The sequence below is a fragment of the Echiichthys vipera genome, assembly GCF_963691815.1.
Source record: "Echiichthys vipera genome assembly, chromosome: 22".
In the NCBI taxonomy this organism is placed as follows: domain Eukaryota; kingdom Metazoa; phylum Chordata; class Actinopteri; order Perciformes; family Trachinidae; genus Echiichthys; species Echiichthys vipera.
In genome coordinates this window covers 11,217,315-11,237,109 of record NC_139847.1, presented here as the reverse complement: position 1 = coordinate 11,237,109, position 19,795 = coordinate 11,217,315, and the positions used below count along the sequence as shown (strand labels likewise).

At 39.0% G+C, this 19,795-nt stretch overlaps 1 protein-coding gene across 1 annotated transcript in view; it reads left to right on the top strand.

Moving 5' to 3' along the window:
• The window catches only part of LOC310964107 (phospholipid-transporting ATPase ABCA1), a gene marked incomplete at both ends in the record, with an annotated part of 149,223 nt that overhangs the window by 93,595 nt on the left and 35,833 nt on the right, over nucleotides 1–19,795 (top strand). The window contains 5 exons of the mRNA XM_083937104.1: nucleotides 2,249–2,323; nucleotides 5,058–5,227; nucleotides 11,613–11,790; nucleotides 13,480–13,595; nucleotides 14,878–15,022. Coding sequence (XP_083793230.1) covers nucleotides 2,249–2,323; nucleotides 5,058–5,227; nucleotides 11,613–11,790; nucleotides 13,480–13,595; nucleotides 14,878–15,022 — 684 coding nt within the window. The remainder of the gene's footprint in view (nucleotides 1–2,248; nucleotides 2,324–5,057; nucleotides 5,228–11,612; nucleotides 11,791–13,479; nucleotides 13,596–14,877; nucleotides 15,023–19,795) is intronic.

Sequence of the window (19,795 nt, the reverse complement as noted above, 5' to 3'; positions counted from 1 at the left end):
TCTCTATATCTCTCTCTTTCAGCCTGCATACACACAGTCTCTCATTAACATTTCAAATTTTTGGACGTTCAAGCTACTTTGAAATCAGCACATTGCTTTGCCCTCAGGCGTCTCCGGTCTCATCCCTACCCAGGCTCCCTTCTCTGTCTCCCGGATCTCAACACTAATGTGACTTTAATTCCTGCAGCAGCGATGATGTAACCCTAATGGCCGGGCATTAGCTACCCCAGCTCTACATCCCATGTTATTAAAGTGCTACACTGTCCTTGGGAAATGTCTGGCTCTGGTCTGCTCAGTAAGCATTGTCATGTGAGCCACTAACGGGAAGTAGGGTGTTTTTGCACTCTGAGCCACCTGCGCAGGCTCGGAACTGGGCTCTGAAATTTCGGTTTAATTGCATTTCCTGTCTAGTAGGTAGAAATAGGGCTTGGTGTTGCAAGGGGTGATTAGAATGGAGAGAACAAGTCTGTGTGCTGGAAATTGTGTAATTAAGGCAAAAAATAAATCTCAAATGGCACAGTATTTTATGTAGATGGTATTAATGTCACTACTGTTCCCTGAAATGTTTTGTTACCTTCTCAAACAACATATATTTTATCCTTTATATTATTCAGAGAAATAAGCTCCTAATTTAAAAAAAGCATGAACTCCTTCCTGGCAAATTCTTACCACACACACACACACATACACACACACATTAACACACTGTCCCACAGTCCATATGACCACTCAGTCACACAGAGCACTTGACCACTGAACTGTGCAGGCCACTTTGGAATACAAGCCAAGAAAGTCGACACACACTCGAGTGGCTTTATTGCTGTGTCGTTAGCCGTGGCATGGGCAGGTCCACTGGCCAAACCAGCCTTGTCATTGTCCTTGAGCAGGAAGGAGTTTGTCAAGGATTAGACCCAGACAGCTGCTAGCCCACTTCTCATCTCATTTCAGCCACCGCTAATCCTCAGCAAGGCCACCTAATGGTGCTGCCCGTTGCTGCTTGGCACAATGCAAACCTGTACAAGGTCAAAACACAAAATGCTGTTAAGATTCCATAGCTTTTGCTGGAAGAAGCATTCCAGACAAGAGAGTCTTGTTCTGTGCCCTGTGTATGAATAGGTAATGTCTTGGAACAGATGGGTTGTAAATACTCCTATCAGCATAGATGGAGGTGTTTATTGTCTTGTTCCTCCTCTTTCATGTGGTGATGTGAAAAGAGATGAAGAGTTCATGCTGCGTTACTGAAATGATGTGTAAACATTTTATGTCAAAGGAGCAGACTAGATATATGGCTGGGCAAAAAATGCTCTGAATACATTCTTGAAATGTTACCACATTTTTGAAAGTCACATGTAGTGACGGATTGTGGGATTGAAAATATAAAAAAGTCGTATGATCTCCTCACTCTTATGGTTACTGTCTTGAGATATCTTCTTTGTCCAACCCCCCCCCCCCTATTTCTCTCCCTCTCTCTCTCTCTCTCTCTCTCTCTCTCTCTTTCATAGTAGAAAAGCACTTGCACCTGAGCACCCTCTTGTATTCTTGGGATGTCTTTCTCGATTTTTCTCCTCTTATTTTGTCTACCTCCCACATCTAGCTCCAGTTGTCACTCCATGCTGCATCCACTCCCCCCCCTTTTCCCTTCTCTCCTCTGCGATAGCCCTATAAAGGCAGGGTCCAACAGGAGGTCCATTTGCATTTATATCACACATGTAATGTGCTCAGTGCTCTTATGGTCGGTCTGAATGGCATGGTATCAACATGACACTTTGGAAATTGCATGCCTGTCATCTCAAGCCCTCATCCTAAGGCTCATTTCACATGAAACATGAGCGCGGTAGAGCAGATTTTAACGCATCGTGTCCAGTCTACCCTCTCGCCACTATTTACTGTATTGCCTTACAATACAGGCATACTACTTACAGTGGTGCATTAGAAAGTTTGGCAATTTCTGTTACATGTGAACCTTTCTTTCTTCTTTAATGATTTTAATTATTTCGTTTTATTTAATAAAACAGAATCGTCAAAAAATGAAGGAACTTGCAAGAAGCCCAAATAACAAGGGACATATTTTTCCCAAGTCTATGGGAAATAAGTGGCTTAGCACACCCATGTTCTCCCTGGAAGTCATAATTCTTGTCTCCCTCTGACTCATATTTTGCATTTCAAAGAGCAGTGGTGGTTTTCCTAGTGTATCCAATTAAGTCTCCAACTCAGTTTTTTTGTTTCTTGTTTTCCTCATCTTCATTAGGATAATGTGACCGATCAGATTTTCCAGAAGGCTGAAGTGGTGCTGAAGAACTTGGGTACCAGAGACAACATGAAGGTATTATATAAATTGCAGTGTGCCCCTTTTCTCTACTGTTTGATTTAATCCAACGAGATGAAAATTTAACGATCTCTGAGGTGGAATTAGGCAGGTGGAAAGAGGAACGGCAGGGATTAAGAGAAACAGGACATAGGCCGGTGCAAACTCACATAAAACTGGTCTACTCACCTTTTTACTTGCAAAATGTACTTTATTATGAATTATGATGTCTATATAATTGATCTCCCCAAACGTCAGGAGGAGACCCATTAGTTATGACACCTTAGGTTATGAAGATCATGCCATATAAGAATATGGCATGATGGTTCAGAATATTAATGCACATCCTTACCCTTAGAAGGGAAGCTTAGTATCGGTAACGGGCCGTTTAATTAAATAGAATTACAGATTTCTCTGGGTTTGAACATTGATGGAAACAACGTGGGATAATGTTACTGGAACATATTGCTGACATCAAATTCAAAATGAGTGAATATTTGAAAAAAAAATAATAACGTTTATCAGTTTGAATATTTTATACAGTATATTGTCTTTGTAGTTTATTCAGTTGGACATAGGTTGAAAAGGATTTGCAAATCATTGTATTCTATTTTTATTTACATTTAACACAATGTCCCATCTTCATCGGAATTAGGGGTTGTCCTTCAAAATGTGTCTGGAGTGGGACTTTAAGGATCACAAGATAAATCTGAGGATTTGATTTGTGAGGTACATATACCCACATACACAAATCTGTATTGATTTGTTCTTACTTTTCTATGTAAAATTTTTGATACTTCTACCTCTTTCGGCTTTAAGCAGTTATTTATATGAGACCATCTGAGAATTTTAGAGGGAGAAATGTCTCTGTGGTGAAACTGCTAACAATGCAAAGACATATGATTCAAGGCACCAAAGACACTAGTTTCTGTAAGGGGTCAGAAACCAAAAAGGTTTGGAACCAGTAGTTAAACCTTTAGCAATGGATTTTATTTTAATAAATGTAGCAAATGATTGTTTGATGTTAAATCTTAATATGAAGAGTAACTATAGCTGTCACATAAAAGTAGTAGAGACCTCAGAATTATATTTGGTACATTGCTGTATGTGTGTTACTGTATTTACTTGCTTGCGACCACTGGAATACATTTGTATTTAATGTTGAAGTTAATTTCTCTTACAAATATCTCAGGCTTATATATCTCATAGTGAAACTAGATCCTCCCCAAAACAAGTTGATGTTTAAAGTAGTTTCAGAAGTGGAAATGCAAATGTGTCTTGCCATAATATCTGCTTACATATTTTTCACTCCTTTTATACCACCCTCATTCATTTAGCAGACAACCCTGTGCTCTTTACTCCCCACTTATCTTGAGTACATCAAATAGATATTTTGCAGACCTTTCTGAACCTACAGGCAGAAGATAATATAATAGCGAAAATAATATCAATTTTGGTCGATCTGTGTATCTGAGATACAGCGAGAACAGAGAGACAAGAGTGTGTATGTGTGTGTGTGTGTGTGTGCATCCACATCTCTGTGTGTACTCGAGTTTCTCCATACCCTACTCTGTGATGCAGTGTTATGTTAGGCTGACACTCAAACACCATCCACTCTTAATTAGCGCTGCACTATCAGCGGGGAGTCCTCTCTCGATCCTACTCTCTTTCATCCATTCTTTTTCTTCTCCACCCCAGCAGCCACTGACTCAGAGAGTCACTTACATTAAAAAGAAAGAGTGCAAGAATGTTTTTACTCTGTCTCTGCAACTACAGTAGCATAATACGCCACAACAAGATTTGGCATTCATTGTAGGCCTTTATCTCCTGTTAAATGAAAAAGCAGTGTTTGTCAGCTCTCTTCCCTATTCTTATAGATCAGTACAAAAATGTTTGAGAGATTATTTGAACCCTCTCTCCTCAGGGCGCCTTATGTGCACTAAGTGGACAAAAATCGATTGTAACCCTCACTCTAATCATCAAAAGACACAGGGACATGCACACACAACAAAAATGGACAATTGCCGAAATTACAGGGACACAATACTGTACTGTACATTCTACTGTACTGACTATGTTGCGCAAGAATGCATAAGAATCTTGGTGCGTCTTTAGAAAGACAACAGCATCTCATCACTGGCAATGCTTTCTCTCCGTTTCTTCCGCTGTGGAACAACCAAGGTTCGAAGTGATTCTACACACTTTCTGGTGGCCACATTGGTGATACACAGCTCCTAAGAGCCCTTCACAAAAGATTATAACAACCCAGCTGTTAAAACAAGTAGATATGTTCTTGTTTGTTTTCTACTTTTCTGGGTAGTTGGCATTAAAAAAAAGCCAATAAACATGTATTTTAGTAAACTAAGATGACTTAAGTAGCAACCAATTTCCTTAATTTACATTTGGTATGTATTCGATCGGGATAAATACAGTATACATATAGTATTGCACAACAATGTATCTAATGCAGTGTATCACAACCTTTATAGCTACTACTACTACTTCCAAACTCAGTAGTCCAAGACAGGTCAAGTCTAAATATCTTGGTAACGTTTTTAAAAAAGAAATTCATCTCAGATTATATCTTTTTAAAATATGTCTTCTTTCATAACCTGCATTTTAAATATTTCTTTATTATTTATCCACAGCCAAATGAATTGGTGCCAGATCTAGTTGCTAGGAGACATCTGAAGCAACCACAAAAGCCCATACATGCTGTTCTCAGTGGTAATGCTTGTCTCTACCTTGGCAGGTGTGGTTCTACAACCAGGGATGGCACAGCATGGCTTCCTTCCTCAGTGTGGCCAACAACGCCATCCTGAGGGGAAATCTTCCATTAGGACAGGATCCCCGTCAGTATGGCATCTCCGTGTCCAATCACCCCCTCAACCTCACCAAGGAGCAGCTCTCCTATGTAGCCATGTGAGTCATCAGACAGAAAAAAAGGGGTTAAAGAGTAGGTGCTGTCGTGCATAAGCTTCATGGAGGAAAGTTCCAAGAGCAAAATCCTTGCTGTTAGATTCCATGTGCCTCCAGTTCAGGTCAGAGAGAGTAGGCTAGGACCATGGCCTCTATTTAAATATACTGTATATAATGTTATAATGTTATTTAGAGATAAAATCAAGCTAGATAGCATAAAATCTACAAGGATAACACATGTGCAGTTGGTGCTCAGTATCTCAGCATGCTAAAAGAACTGTTCTATAGTTATGACAGCATATGCTGCAATTATTTCAGAAGACTGCCTCTGCACTCTCCTCAACATTTAGCGCTGCTACATTACATTTTCTTCTTTGTGGAAGACATGATTTTTGTTTTTCTGACAATACAACATGAGATGCTGAGGAAAGGCTGATGGTGACTGGGGAACTAAGAGATAAAACAGAGTGAGAGGGACAGAGCAATGGAGTGGGAGAAAGAAAAGTGAAGACAGCATAGGCAAAGGGAGAACAGATGAGTAAGAAATAATACAATACAAAGCATAAGACAGTTAGATGAGGTATTTGTATGAGTATGCAGAGATTTAGAGACCCATGGGAGCCCCTTTTGATGATATACCATATATGTCTTGTGCTTTATCCCAGGGCTAGCTGGAGAGCAACTCCTCATGAGAGTCAAGAGAATAATGGAATGCTAAAATCCCAACATATGGCCATAACTGCTCTGTATACTGTGCACTGTTTTGTTTTGTGATTATAGCCAGGTTTTTTGAGCTGGTGTGTATTCCTACATATTATCTATTGTTGATACTATGCATTTAGTCCATTCAGCGATTGTGATCAATGTAATCAACACTTAAAGGTGGTTGGAATACACCCCACTGCAGCAAATAGCTGTATAGTGCGATGTCACATTAGAAAGGCAGTTCAATGGCTGCTACCAATCACCATATGGTAGCAGTTTTATTCCATAGTCCACCATTGCTACAGCCCAATCCTCAGCCAGGTATTTATGTAGTGATGAGGAGCTGACGACAGCCCTGAGTTAGAGAGGAAGACTGCAACAGGGTTAGGAGATAATTACCTGGCCTGCCTACGGTAGATTCAGGATGAGCCTCTTTTCCTATCTTCCTCTCTGTGCAGAGTGTGACGACTACAATTTATTAACTATGATTTCCAGATTAGCTTGGACACTTCATTGTTGAATAAGTGAGCAGGTTGCAGGTCAGAATGGGGTACTGAGCAGAGACTTCTAGAGCAAATGACTTAGCAGTGGAATTGCAGAAGCAGGTGGCTTAAAGCACTACTTTTTTCAAATGAGCAACTGATCAATGACAATGCGTAATATGAAAACTGCTAAACCCATGAAGACCCACAAAGACTTGTCATCCTACTCTACAGTATGTCTCAGCCTTTTAGCTTATTGTTTTGGTGGTAAGACACACAAATTATACTCTTACCAACTCCATTTTCAGCAGTAGCAGTCAGCTTTTTTCGTGAAAAACTTTGGATAAAACGCCGCTACAAAACGTGTCCAACACCTACGAAGTTAATGACGAGGTACAGAGCCTATAGAAAGTCATGATACTCTTTTGAAAAAACTAGAATAACTGGGTTGGAAAAGTGATGAGTCCCCAGATTTAATACTTTGTCGAGGCACCTTTTGCTTAAATTACAGCCATCAGTCTGTTTGATGTCTCTACCAGCTTTGTGCACCTAGACTGGGAAATATTTCCCCATTCTTCCTGCAGAACTGTTCGAGTTCAGTCAAATTCTGTGGTGAATGGCGATGGACTGCACTCTTCAAGTCCATCCACAGATGTTCTGTAGGATTTAGGTCAGGGCTCTGACTTGGGCACTCTAGGACATTCCTGTCCTTTAGCCACTGTGTTGTTTTTTCTGGCGGTGTGTTTTGGTCGCTGGAAGGTGAACCACCTGCCCATCCTCAAGAATTCGGGTGTACTTGGCAGCATCCATTTTCCCTTCAATCCTGACCAATGGCCCAGTCCCTGCTGAAGAGAAACAAGCCCACAACATAATGCTGCCACCACCATGCTTTACTGTAGGTATGGTGTGTTGTGGGTGGTGTGCTGTGTTTGGTTTCCACTAAACATAGTGCTTAGAGTTCAGCCCAAAATTTTCAATTTTGATCTCATCTGACAATATAACCATTTGCCACATGGAATCAGAATCTTCAATATGTTTGAAGAGGCCTACTTTTTGCCACCCTTAAATTGTTGTCACATGCACAGATCGACAAACCTCTGCCATTTAGACTTGTAACTCCTTCCAGGTCACCATGGGCCTCTTGGTAGCTTCACCGATCAATCTTTTCCTGGCTCGGTCATCCAGTTTGGAGGGGCGGCCCGATCTAGGCAAGGTCTGGGTCGTGCCATATGCCTCCACTTCTGGACAACACTCTGAACGGTACTCAGAGGGAAAGTTAAAGCCTTTGAAATCTTTTAGATCCTTCTCCTAACTTGTGCCTATCCAGAACTTTATCCCGGAGCTCTTTTGAAAGCATCTTTCCAACCATGGTGAAATATGTTGTGTTACTTTACCATGCATTAATAGAAGTGGTATTCCTCAAGGAACAGCTGATTTTATTCTGAAGTAATCAAAAACCCCACAATTGATGACAGGCGGAGGCCAATTAACATGGTGTGTAAGCTGGAAGGTGATTGGTTATACCTGAGAATGTTTATCATGGTTATACTAAAGGGACTCATTACTTTTCCAACCCTACTTTTCTAGTTTTTCTTTTTTTTAAATTAATTTTCAGAAATTTTTAAAAAAACAATTTCACTTGAATGTAGTTAGGCAAAATGTTTAAATCACGCTGGAAAAATATATATTTTTTATGTATAAACATTTCAGGCTGTAAAACAATAAAAGTGACTATTTCAAAAGGGTATCATGACTTTCTATAGGTACTGTAGTGAAGAAGGTCTAGATGCTAAAGACCCAGGTATTTTTTACAGAAGTTGTTGAAGAACAAAACTAAGCTAAAATGAGTAAATATTGAATTTTGTTCATCGGGTGGTCAGAATCAGAATGCTAATGTTTCTCTGCAACTGCTGGATGTGTAGAAAGGAAAGTATTTTGTAACATGATTACATGATGTTGTTTTCAACTTGATATTCTCTCCTCAATTGGCTAAAAGAAACATAATGCTGTCTTAAGTACATTTTCAGTGTGTGTAATTCAATAATCTTTTATCGAATAATGCTAATAATAAATAAATAAATAATAATAGAATTCAAAGAAAATACTAATACAATGGGAACTTTAAGATGCTAAAGCCATTTATATGGAAGCTGATGATTGGTGTATTTTAAGGGTAAAATGCCCACATTTTTGCTGTGGGTAGCTTTCTCTGTGTTTGAATACAATTCAGTTTAAAATGCTTTGTTTGACCCGGGGGCACAATTTGCAATTTAGTATTATTTGTCCCTAAATTACGGAGAACTATGTAGGCCACTGAATGCCAACAAAAAAAAAGTGTCTTCCTGTCCTGTAAAATAAAAAAATAATTTAAGGTCAATTCAACCTAAAAAAATAAATTCATATCTAAGATTGACAAATCCTTAATGTCATGGAGAGACTGCTAGAGCTCTTCTGTGGATAACAACTCATCACAGATGACTTGTTCCCTTGCCAAATTTTGGACACGAAAATTGCACTGCACCATCTAATTTGAAGTGACACTCCCCTCGAGTGTGCTTCACAACCAATTTTAATGCAAGTGATGTCATGAGCCACAAAATTGTATGTAGATGGAAAGAAGGCGAGGCATACACACACTGAAATTACCACTTCACTTGTGCAAGGTCTCTGTGCTTCATCTGCATTGGCACTAAAATAGGGCCCCCCTTTTTTCTCTATCATCTTCAGAAATGTCAGACTTTGGCACCATTTCATTATGGAGATATATGTATCACTTTTTAATTGCTCAGGACTATCAATTTGGAAACTGACAGAAACTTCTGCTCCTCCACCCTCTAGAATTTGATGTGTAATTTGGTTATAGAATCAATTCATTAATGTTGTTTCTCATACGTGCACACTTTCTGCAAAAATATCCCAATTTAAAAATCATATACGGTTGAGCACCAAATTAATTGTAATCTGCCTCTATCAAAATTGTAATGGTTCTCGACATTATCTACATCACACTGCAAAATACAAATGACAGATTTAGATTTGATAATTATCTTCTGCTTTCAGCCCCCCTACACTTTAACGTTTAAGGCTGTGCCCTGCAGCTTGTCATTAAAAAAACTTTAAGGAAAGCAATACATCCTGTAAAGCTGTTCTCCAACTGCTCATCTTTCTTGCTCTTCCATTATTACTTAATTAGCAGATTGCTTGTCCTCTTCTTCACAGCAATTAGCCAGCTTCAAGCATTCTGGGTTAGATCATTCACAGCTTAGTAGGGGACATTATCTCCTCACCGATCCAGATTATATAGCCCTTGAAACCTGTTGAAATGTGGGCTGGCACCCACTGCGATAAATTATTTCTAATGTATGTGCTCTAATTGCATCTGGTTGGCAATGATGAATATGGCCACACAGGGTAACTTATTTAATATGCTAATTACACAGCAGGATAACGCGTAAGAGCTTACTGTGGGCTGAGGATGACGATAGGGGTTAAAATAATACACCACAGTTTTATCTAGTGCTTGGACATAACAGATGGCATTTTAAAGCTAGGATGGCATATATAAAGATACATTTATGACAGTGAAACCAAGGTCAACAATTTGTTTTTAAGTTCTTAAAAGAAGGTGTTACCGTGTATAAGAAGTCTGGTCAAGATTTTAAAAGGATAATTTGGATATTTTGAAGTCAGGTTGTATGAGGTACCTATCCATAGTCAGTGTTTTACCCTGCAGTTGATGACCGTCAGCGTTCCCCCAGTTTGTAGAAGAAGAAGAGAGTCCAGGCATATCCGGACTAGCCCTTTAAAATATGCTCCTCTATTCGCTTGAACTGTTGACTGGGTTGCTAAGAGACCAACAGGAGCTGCGAATTGAAGGTAAACCTAGCATAATGGCCTATCATGGTTTCACATGGCTAATGACCTTTAAAAGCTTTTTTATTATGTACGAACAGCGTTGTCAGCGCTTCTCATTAATGTATACAATCCTAATGTCTACTGAAGTCATCAATACTAACGAGCACAAGCCTAAAACATTAGTTGTGTAAATTATTTCTGTAGGTGTAACAAAAGTAATTTAAAGGCATCCTAACATTGCAAAGTAATAAAGTTAATAATGTATTTATGGCATTTCAGGAAATGAGCCAAATGCTGTTATCTGCCTCATTTCCTGGTAGCAAGAGAACCAACCACATGTTCTCTTTCCCTAAAATCTTTCATATTTATTCAGTCAACATGTTTTGATAGCGACGAAATGTTGCATACATATTTTCTACAGCACAACATTGATTCTGCCATTTCTAACCTTTTCTGTTATTCTTACTGATGCCAGTGTGGTGATTATTAACATATTTGACCCTGTGGATATATGCGACGCAATTAAATGTGAATCATTTTGTATACATTGATAATTAGTACCTACAGTATGTTAACCGAAAATGAAGAATGAATGAAAGGTTCAATTAAATGAAGTGAGCCATTAATTTCTAAGAAATACATTAAAGTGCTGTGAATATCACACTAGAGCTTTAATCACTTTCATTGGAGCAATAAGAACATTTCATTTAGATTTCAATGGGGTTAAAGTTTTGTATTCCACAAAGATATCTCATAGTCCAATTAATGTGGACAATGTCATCTGGCACACCTTACAGTAGTCTGAGGTAGACTCACAAATTTTAGCATATGTAAACCAGTGGAAACAGTGTGATCATCCAATTTACTTGTAATGAATCATCAAATAACTTTGTTGAATACTCTATTTTGATTGGTCAATTACTGTATTATATGGTCTGTTATTTCTGAATACCAGATTGCTGCTATGTACAATATAACAGACCATTGCTATGGAAGCAGTTCTGATCCGGGGGACCAGGTCCATCAATCCGCAGAAAGAAGTCTGGTAAATGTAATGTCAGCTGTTGCAAAAAAACATTAGACGTTTGCTGTCGCTCAGATCAATAATTTGTTGATTTCTTTAGTAAGTAACCATGAAATAAGTGGGATAATGTAGAGTGCTAATGTAAGCCCTTCAGGGTCATTCATTATCCCTAACATAGTTTCCATCTTTCTGTCAATATTTTGTTTACAGCAGAATCTACCTACAGAGTTTCATGGACAAAGCTTAATCTCTGCTCCTAATTTGGTGTTTCTGTTCCACTGTCCTGCTAACTCCATGTTTGCTGTGCTCTATTCAATCACAGGGCCACAACCTCCACTGATGTAGTGGTGTCCATCTGCGTTATCTTTGCAATGTCCTTCATCCCTGCCAGCTTTGTCCTCTTCCTCATCCAAGAGAGGGTGAACAAAGCCAAGCATCTGCAATTTGTCAGTGGAGTAAACCCAGCTGTCTACTGGCTGGCCAATTTTGCCTGGGACATGGTACGTACCAGCTTCATCAGGCTGATGTGTCACGTCTTAATTGATTATAACTTCTTGAGGTACAATTTAGCATTTCAACTTATTTACACGATAAATAAAATCTAGGTAAAAACTGTGACATGCATGATAATGTGACTCATCCAACTTCACACCTCATTTTACCCCAGTTTTTTTGTTTTTTTTTAACTCAGTTTTCATTTAGGTTTCATTCAAAATCATGTACAGAATCATGTTCATCAAATCTGCTGTTTCATACACAAGGTAACGGATATGGTATAACAAAAAACAAGAAAAGAATAAAGCAAGATGAAATGAAAGAAATAGAATTATATCAGTATATCCATAGCAGGGATCCACCTTTTAGTGAATATATGTCTTTGAAGTCTCAGAGAGTATGTTATTTGTTCCATTTGATATATTTCCTTTATTTTTTCAGTCCAAATATTGTGTGTTGGAGGGTCAGGCTTCCACCACCTTACTATAATGCATTTAATTGCTGTTGCTAGTAGTATATGTAGGAGATATTTTGCTCTTCCTTTAATACCTCTTGGTAATAAACTTAGTAGGGCTACCGTAGGGTCCATAGTAATACATCCCCCAAATATTTTTATTAAGTGTTACAAACTCCTTCCAGGATGCTTCCAGTTTTCGGCAGAGCCAGAGTATGTGGGTCAGATTACCAATGTGTGGGACACAGTTTCTCCAGCATGTATTTGAGTGGGTTGTGCTAAATTTATTTTACCCCAGTTTGATAATATTTTGCTGTACTATCCTGAAGATGTTTTTCTACCTAAGGGTATACAGTATGTAAAAAAAATACCAATCCACTGTAATTGATAATGTAGCTTTGACTCTGCTGGCTTCTGGGGAAAAGCTTCACCGGAGTAACAGTTATTGGCTGAGGCGTAATTATCGACACCGGCTGCCCCCGCTGGTTACACTCAACAGGCTTACTGGCAGTTTCCCTGAGGCATAATGGAAGTAAACATTTTATCAGGACCCTGTTGCAAAGAAATGGCATCAGGACGATCATCATTATGGTGGATAAATGATGTCTAAGTGGAAGACAAATGTACCCAAGGTGCCAGTCTAGTGATTCTAGCCTAAAGCTCTTTGCATTAGTATACATGCTCTTTCAACATGAGATATAACAGGGAATCCAGGTCAAAAAATACCTATTAATATAATCTAATCTAATATTTCAGTGTCAACTTTTTCTGTGAACTGTAAATAAACATGTATTGTTGTTCATTCTGTGTGTGTAATCCTTAGTATATCATTTATTTACCAGTGAAAGAGTTGTTTTAAAGAGCGTTGCAGCCAAAGCGAATATTATACCTGCTAGTTCTGGATTTAAACAAATCTTGAATAAATATTGGTTTCTCAGTTGAAAGATTTATAAAATCAATGATCAGTTCAATGTGTCATTGAATGACCACTTGCCTCAAACACAAGATAAACAGATGGGTATGTTATTCACTGATTTAATTAGAAAATGAAAAGGGGATGTATTTGAGTGCTAACTGTAGTGCAGATTTCACAATATTTCAATCTAAAACAATAAAAGTCATCTTTTATGTTGTAACTAATGCCTTGAAAGAGCAATTTTCTAATCATGTTCTGGCCTCTACTTCTGATGGAGATGGCTGCTAATTGTATTCTTTGCTTGTTTATGTCTTGTTCTGACAGTGTAACTACATCATCCCATGCTTGATTGTGATTGTGATATTCCTCTGCTTCCAACAAAAAGCCTATGTTTCACCTCCTAACCTGCCTGCTTTGATTCTGCTGCTTATTTTGTATGGGTAAGTAAATTAAAAAACTCAGTTTTGAGTCAGTTGAGGAGTCATAGCAGGTTCCAATTATTTGGCTACAATTCAGGTCTTTGGGTGGCTCACTTTGCATGCCTCTGCGCTGGCAATATCACTGGCTGGAGGCATGTTTGTGAATTTTTATGTCTGTCTGTCCTTCCCATTCTTGTTAATGGAATATTGGAGGAATCCCTTGAAGGAAGTTCTTTAAATGAAGCTAAAACAAGTGTCTACCAGGATTCAATACACTGAATGAACTGAATAGATTTGGGAGGTTAAAGGTCATGGTCAGTGTGACCTCACAAAACACATTTTTTTATTAATTTAAATATTCAAACTAGGCATAACGGGTAACATATGATCTTGGTTGACAAAATTTGACCTTTGTACTGCATCATCTATAGTTTGGAATGATTTGCCCACTTGATGAAATTCACGGGTTACTGCTACCATGCCCTATTCCAGGCAAAATGTGTATCACATTTATTTAAGTCCATTCATATTAAACACAGGAGGGTACTGTGCCATGGTGGTGATCCGAGCATGGGTACAAATGTACTCCTGCATCATTGTCTGTGTGAAACCATTGAAAATCAAAATGTGAATGTGGTGTTACATGTATAACAGCCAACATGATCAGCTATATCAGGGACTGAACAATGTCGAAAAAGGGAGGGGGAAATAAAAGCCATCAAAGAGATTTAGTAACTGACCTTTAAATACTGTAAACCTACCATTATTTAACACTTAAAATTCTTTGGTCCATTAGATTATTCCTGCCAGCATGCCCAATAATTATCCTGAACTCATTCATAAAATGTTATTTGAGATATTGAACTGTTTTACACTTTGAAGTTATGACTTAGAGCAGAACCTTGCTTCTATTACCTCTAATACTGAACTTGAACTACTGCAGGCCAAGCGTAGTTGGCATTTATTGTTCAGCAGTGTTTTATGGGTCATTTGCTGAACATGCAAATGATCATAGGAGGCTGATGATTGATGCCATGAAACTGTACAACTGACCTGGTTATCTACATTTATGAATTGAAAGTATAGCATATATTAGTAGCAAGTAGAAAGTAGCATATATTCTGCTTACATTAAAATGGACACTACTAACATTTAATGCATGCATCAGACTATGTTTTTAATTACTTTTTTTTTTTTTTACTTGGTCTATTTCAGTAGTATTATACAGTATAGGGTATCAATCCAGGTCAGGGGACTCTTGTTTTCCCTCTCTGTTTGTGTGACATTGTCTTGTTTTCTGTAGATGGTCAATCACACCTATGATGTACCCTGCCTCCTTCATCTTCAGCGTGCCCAGCACAGCCTACGTGGTACTCACCTGCATCAACCTCTTTATTGGTATTAATGGCAGCATAGCGACTTTTGTTATGGAGCTCTTTGATGATGATGTAAGTGGCAGCCACACACAAACACCCACACATACACATAATCGTCTCTTCTGACACAGTGGTTAGTGTTTTCTAATTTTGCTCACTGCTTTTTTCACAAAATAAAGGTTTTTTGTTGAAGTGCCTTGGTTATTTAAAAAACATGCTAGTACAGCAGTGGTATAACCACAGCAGATATCCAATTAAACTATAAACAATAAAAATAACAATATTTCAGATTAAATCAAGAATGAATACTTTGTTTTCTAATTTTAATCTCCACTGTATATGCACAGCTTTAACACAGTGAAAGACACGTTTCCTGTGAAACAGCAGGCACAGAAATTCAGGGTTCCACAGTTGCATAAAAGATATATTTGGAAACTATAGCTGTGGATGGTTAATTGACTTGAATCATAGATAAACACTCTGTGTTTTCGAAGCAAAGGCTTCCATACGCTTGTGGGTGGAGTGTGTACCCACCTGGTATAACTTTTAATATATTTCCTTTATCCTCTCAAGGATTTTTCAAAGGAGTTATTTTCCCTATTCTCTTTAATGTTTAATCGTTTGGTGAGAATCGGGTCTTCGGAGAACTTTCCTCATCCATCTTTCAGCAAGTGTTCATTTTAACTGCAAGCTGCTTCTGTCTCAGGGGAATCAAAAGACAAAGACACCAAAAAAGTCCTGCATAAGAAATGGAGAGCTTAGGAAGTGTGTGTGTGAGAGAGAGAGGGATGTTGACTGACATTTTACTTTTGATTAGAATTTAAATCACATTTCATTTAAAAAAAAGAGAAATTGGCCTATTCTGACTATATAATTTGGATTACAGCCAGACCTCCTAATCAGACCTCAGTGCCTTAAAGGCCAAGGCACACCCAACGGACATTCAAGAAGTACTGGCGTCGAAAGCCCGCAACTTCCTTCTCATTCATCCCCACAGCTCCACAGCGCTTTACACAATTGGACGCTCAGCTTCTACTGACTTCAATGGGGAAGCGTAGAGCGGAGCGAATACTTTTTTGATTGACAGCTAAATGAGCGAATCAGCGATCTTGAAGAATAATCATCCACCGGAGCATTTTCCAAGTTTTTCATTTTGTTGTTCTGAACTGATCCAGAGACTTTACCGATCCCTAGCGACTCTGTCTTTGTTAAAAATGACTAGCGTTGTGTTTGGCGATTCTGCTCTGTCACTCTGCGGTTTCTTTCCCCAATGAGCAGCGGCAGCTGCAGGGCTTCTCTCCCAGTCACGATTACTCACACTCACAGGCGGTCACACTTCACAGTAGCCTGGCGCAGCAGCTCCAGCAGGGCCAAGGCTGTTTAAGCAGCCTAGCTCTGCTGGCCATTGAGAGGAAACTGGTCAAGTCCCTGGAAAAAGACGCCTAGTTGGTACGACAAGGTCACAGATAATCTTCTTGAAGAGGAACGAAGGGTAGAATTTACATATAAACAAACACATTTATGACGTAGGCCGGAAAAATTAACTTCCCCTCCTTGAAAGACCAGCAGCCGTCACTTATATAAATCATTTAAAAATGAGAGAATCCAGAGAACAACAGGACGTATTCAGGGCGCTAGTTAGTCAGTTAGCACAAAGAATTATATTTTTCATGATATAACAAGTTTGTTTTCAATCTCACACCCTTTTGACTTAAGATGTTTCCTTGCTTTGTTCACTTTGGTTTCTCTTCTTGTGCACTGATTTGCATAAGCTGAATAGTGTATTAGAGTGATTTCTCTCACCAACGGGCTCCGCTGCTGATTTAAAATGCTAAATCCCATGATCCACCCCACACAAGGGTGATGGACGCTCACCAATGGCCTGCCATTGGTCAACAGTCTGCTTTACAGGTTGTGATGATCTCTGAACTAAATATGCCTAATCCACGTCTGGATTTTTTTCACTCACATTTTTATCTTCTTGCTATTCAGTCATTTCTTGTCAACAGACACTTCCCTCTCTGACAAGCTGCTTATCCATCTGATTCTTCATCAGAATGTTTTCCACAACTCTGATCCGACACAGAGCGTAAGGCTGTCTGTAGGACTCTGCACACTCTGTCCCCCTCTGACACGCCTGCCTCTGACTTGATGTTTCCTCTGGTGCCACTCAGCTATGGCATAGGATGTTTCCTGTCTCCTAATGAGGCTGTCTCATTTGCAATGTGATTTCATCACTAACATTCATTATCAATTTGTAGGTTTCGGCTGGCAAGTCTCCCCTCAAGAATGTCATTGTTGTCTCTGCATTAACTTTATTTATTGATACGATGTTAGTGAAGCATATTACAAATGAAAGGTGTCATTGGTGATAATTTAATGGACTGCATGTTGGCCACTGGCAGTGTTGGGCTCTTCTATTGTCCAAGGCATTAAAAGGGAAATTCCGGTGTAAAATCATCTCCAGATAAATACACTCATCTAATAAGCCATCGAGACAAGAAACGGATAAATTTGGGACAGTCACTAATAGTCGCTTACAGCCAAATGCGGCTAACATGGATTAGCTCTGGGCGCCGTGTTGAACGCATTAAAATGTCTTTTTTAAACACTAACACTGCCAAATATCACCAAGCCTCTGCAGTAGCATGATAAAAGTCCTCACACATTAACCAAAGCCAACAATGTAGTTAGTGACATTGGAGTTTATTAAAAGAGTGTTTTGAAAGGCTTACCTACTAGACCAGTAGCAGCTTGCCTCGTAGTAAAGTCCATTCAAGTAGATTACAAATGCAATCCAAAAGGAAGGAGCCCATTGAGGATTTATTCCAGCAAAACACATAAACCTTGTGATTTAATAGTTTGGTCAAATATATAATGTATAATAATAGATAGTAAAATGTTTGGAAAAGTCCCACAGTATCTTACCTGCAGCGCTGAAACGTCACGGGAGAGGTCAGGGAGCACACGGGTAAAGGGCGACTAGCCTGCAACTTGAAGTGGAGAGAGACAGAACAGTTCGTGTTTGTATCTTTCCCGGCTGCAAAACGAAATTGAAAGCTCACAACCTAGAAACTTTTCATAGGCGGCCACTGCGGTACGATGACCGTGCTCTGATAAACCAGTGGCTTATTGTTTTGAATCTGGACATCGAGACGCTTAGGCAAAGGGATTACCCGGTCTGCAACTGTCCCGGATTTATCCCTTTGTCTCCATTGCTTATTTGATGAGTGTATTTCCCTTAAAAGAGCTTGGGATGATTTTACACCGGAATTCCACTTTAAGTGAAAGATGACTTGAGACTTGACAGGGACAGAGGTCCATGATAATTCCGCTAATCTGACTTGATTTCACTGGTGCTATGACGACATGATGACTTGATATCAATCAGCACATATTACAGCTCTCCAGGTTTCCATGTGTCCCCTGCGCTTCACAAAATAGCTAGTGTTGCTATGACAGTGCCCCCGTTGGGTAGAAAAGGTACAGATGACAGCTCAATCCAGTCATCTCCGATTGCGACTTTTACAGTTTCAAAGTTTCGTCTCATCATTTTTAGACTCCTCAGCAGTGGTATTAGTTAAACAATGTCGCTCAAAAGTAAAGCTACAGGCTTCAATATGTTCTCTATTTTCAAGCACAGGGTGAATCTAGATCCCTTTTGGGCATAGCACTATTTTTTCCAACAGAGGAAGCAGAGCTGCAATGTTTCAGTCTTGGTGCCCCAGTTTTGTCTCGAGACCAATGGGAGATTTTCTTCCCCTCAGGACTGTCCAGCTCCCTGTGGATTGTATCAATCCTAACCTGCCTTGTATGCTTGAAGCAGTGTCTGAGTCAATGCCTCCACCACGTGCCACTCAGAGATAACCACAGGCATGGATAGATTTTCCAGGTTAAACATAAAGTTGTGGCAGTGTGGCCAAGTATGATCGACACAAATCACGAGTGTGTATATGAAGTCCAGCAGAAACTTCCCTCATTTTACCTACATACGTTGTATCTAGCCTTAAAATGGGCATTAAAGTCAGTCATTTTATATACATAACAGAAGTAAGGGCCCCTTCTGACTAAGTAAGGCTCAACACTAACTAGCACTCTATTAAAAAAATATCTTGAACTTGGTGGTTGATAGCACTCGCGCCTTTCCTCAAGAATTACAGTAGCTCAAAAATTGTGAATATCATCTGAAGAAAATCTCTAACTAGACTGTTAGAGCTATTGTGATTTCCCAGCATTATGAATGAAGCCTTCTATGGGAATAAGCACAAATAGCGATATGGGTCAGATAAGCGCCTCGCAGACTAAACCACCTTCAAAACCATTTGAAAATGATTTATGGGCATATAGCACAAATGCATGGGAAAAAATTGTCCAGCATTTCATCATCCCTGACTAAAAAGCCTCTTAGATCTCCTTGATGAACACTCAGTCAAGAGAAGATGTGTTATTTCATGTATTGATCTCAAATTAGGTCTCGCTTTCTTCACATTTCTCTGCCAGATACATACAGCACATGGGCCGCATTCAGCCAAGGTCATAACTGTTTGTTTATTAGAATTTTATCACTCTAAATGCTAAATGTTGAATTTAAAGAACAGAGGTGCCTTTAACAAATCCAAACATGTGTTAATAAACAACCAGGGTATAAACTTTTTTTTTTTTACATAATTTTTTGCAACAATAAGGAAAGATCCTCTGCTACACTGAACTGCAGCTTCAGAGATTGTTTCAATGTTGTCTTGTTTCCATATTTAAAAATCTGGCTATACTATAATGAAAGGACAACTACATATCAACTGGATCAAAGTAAATCGAACAAACTGGTTCAGAAAATTGTCACATATT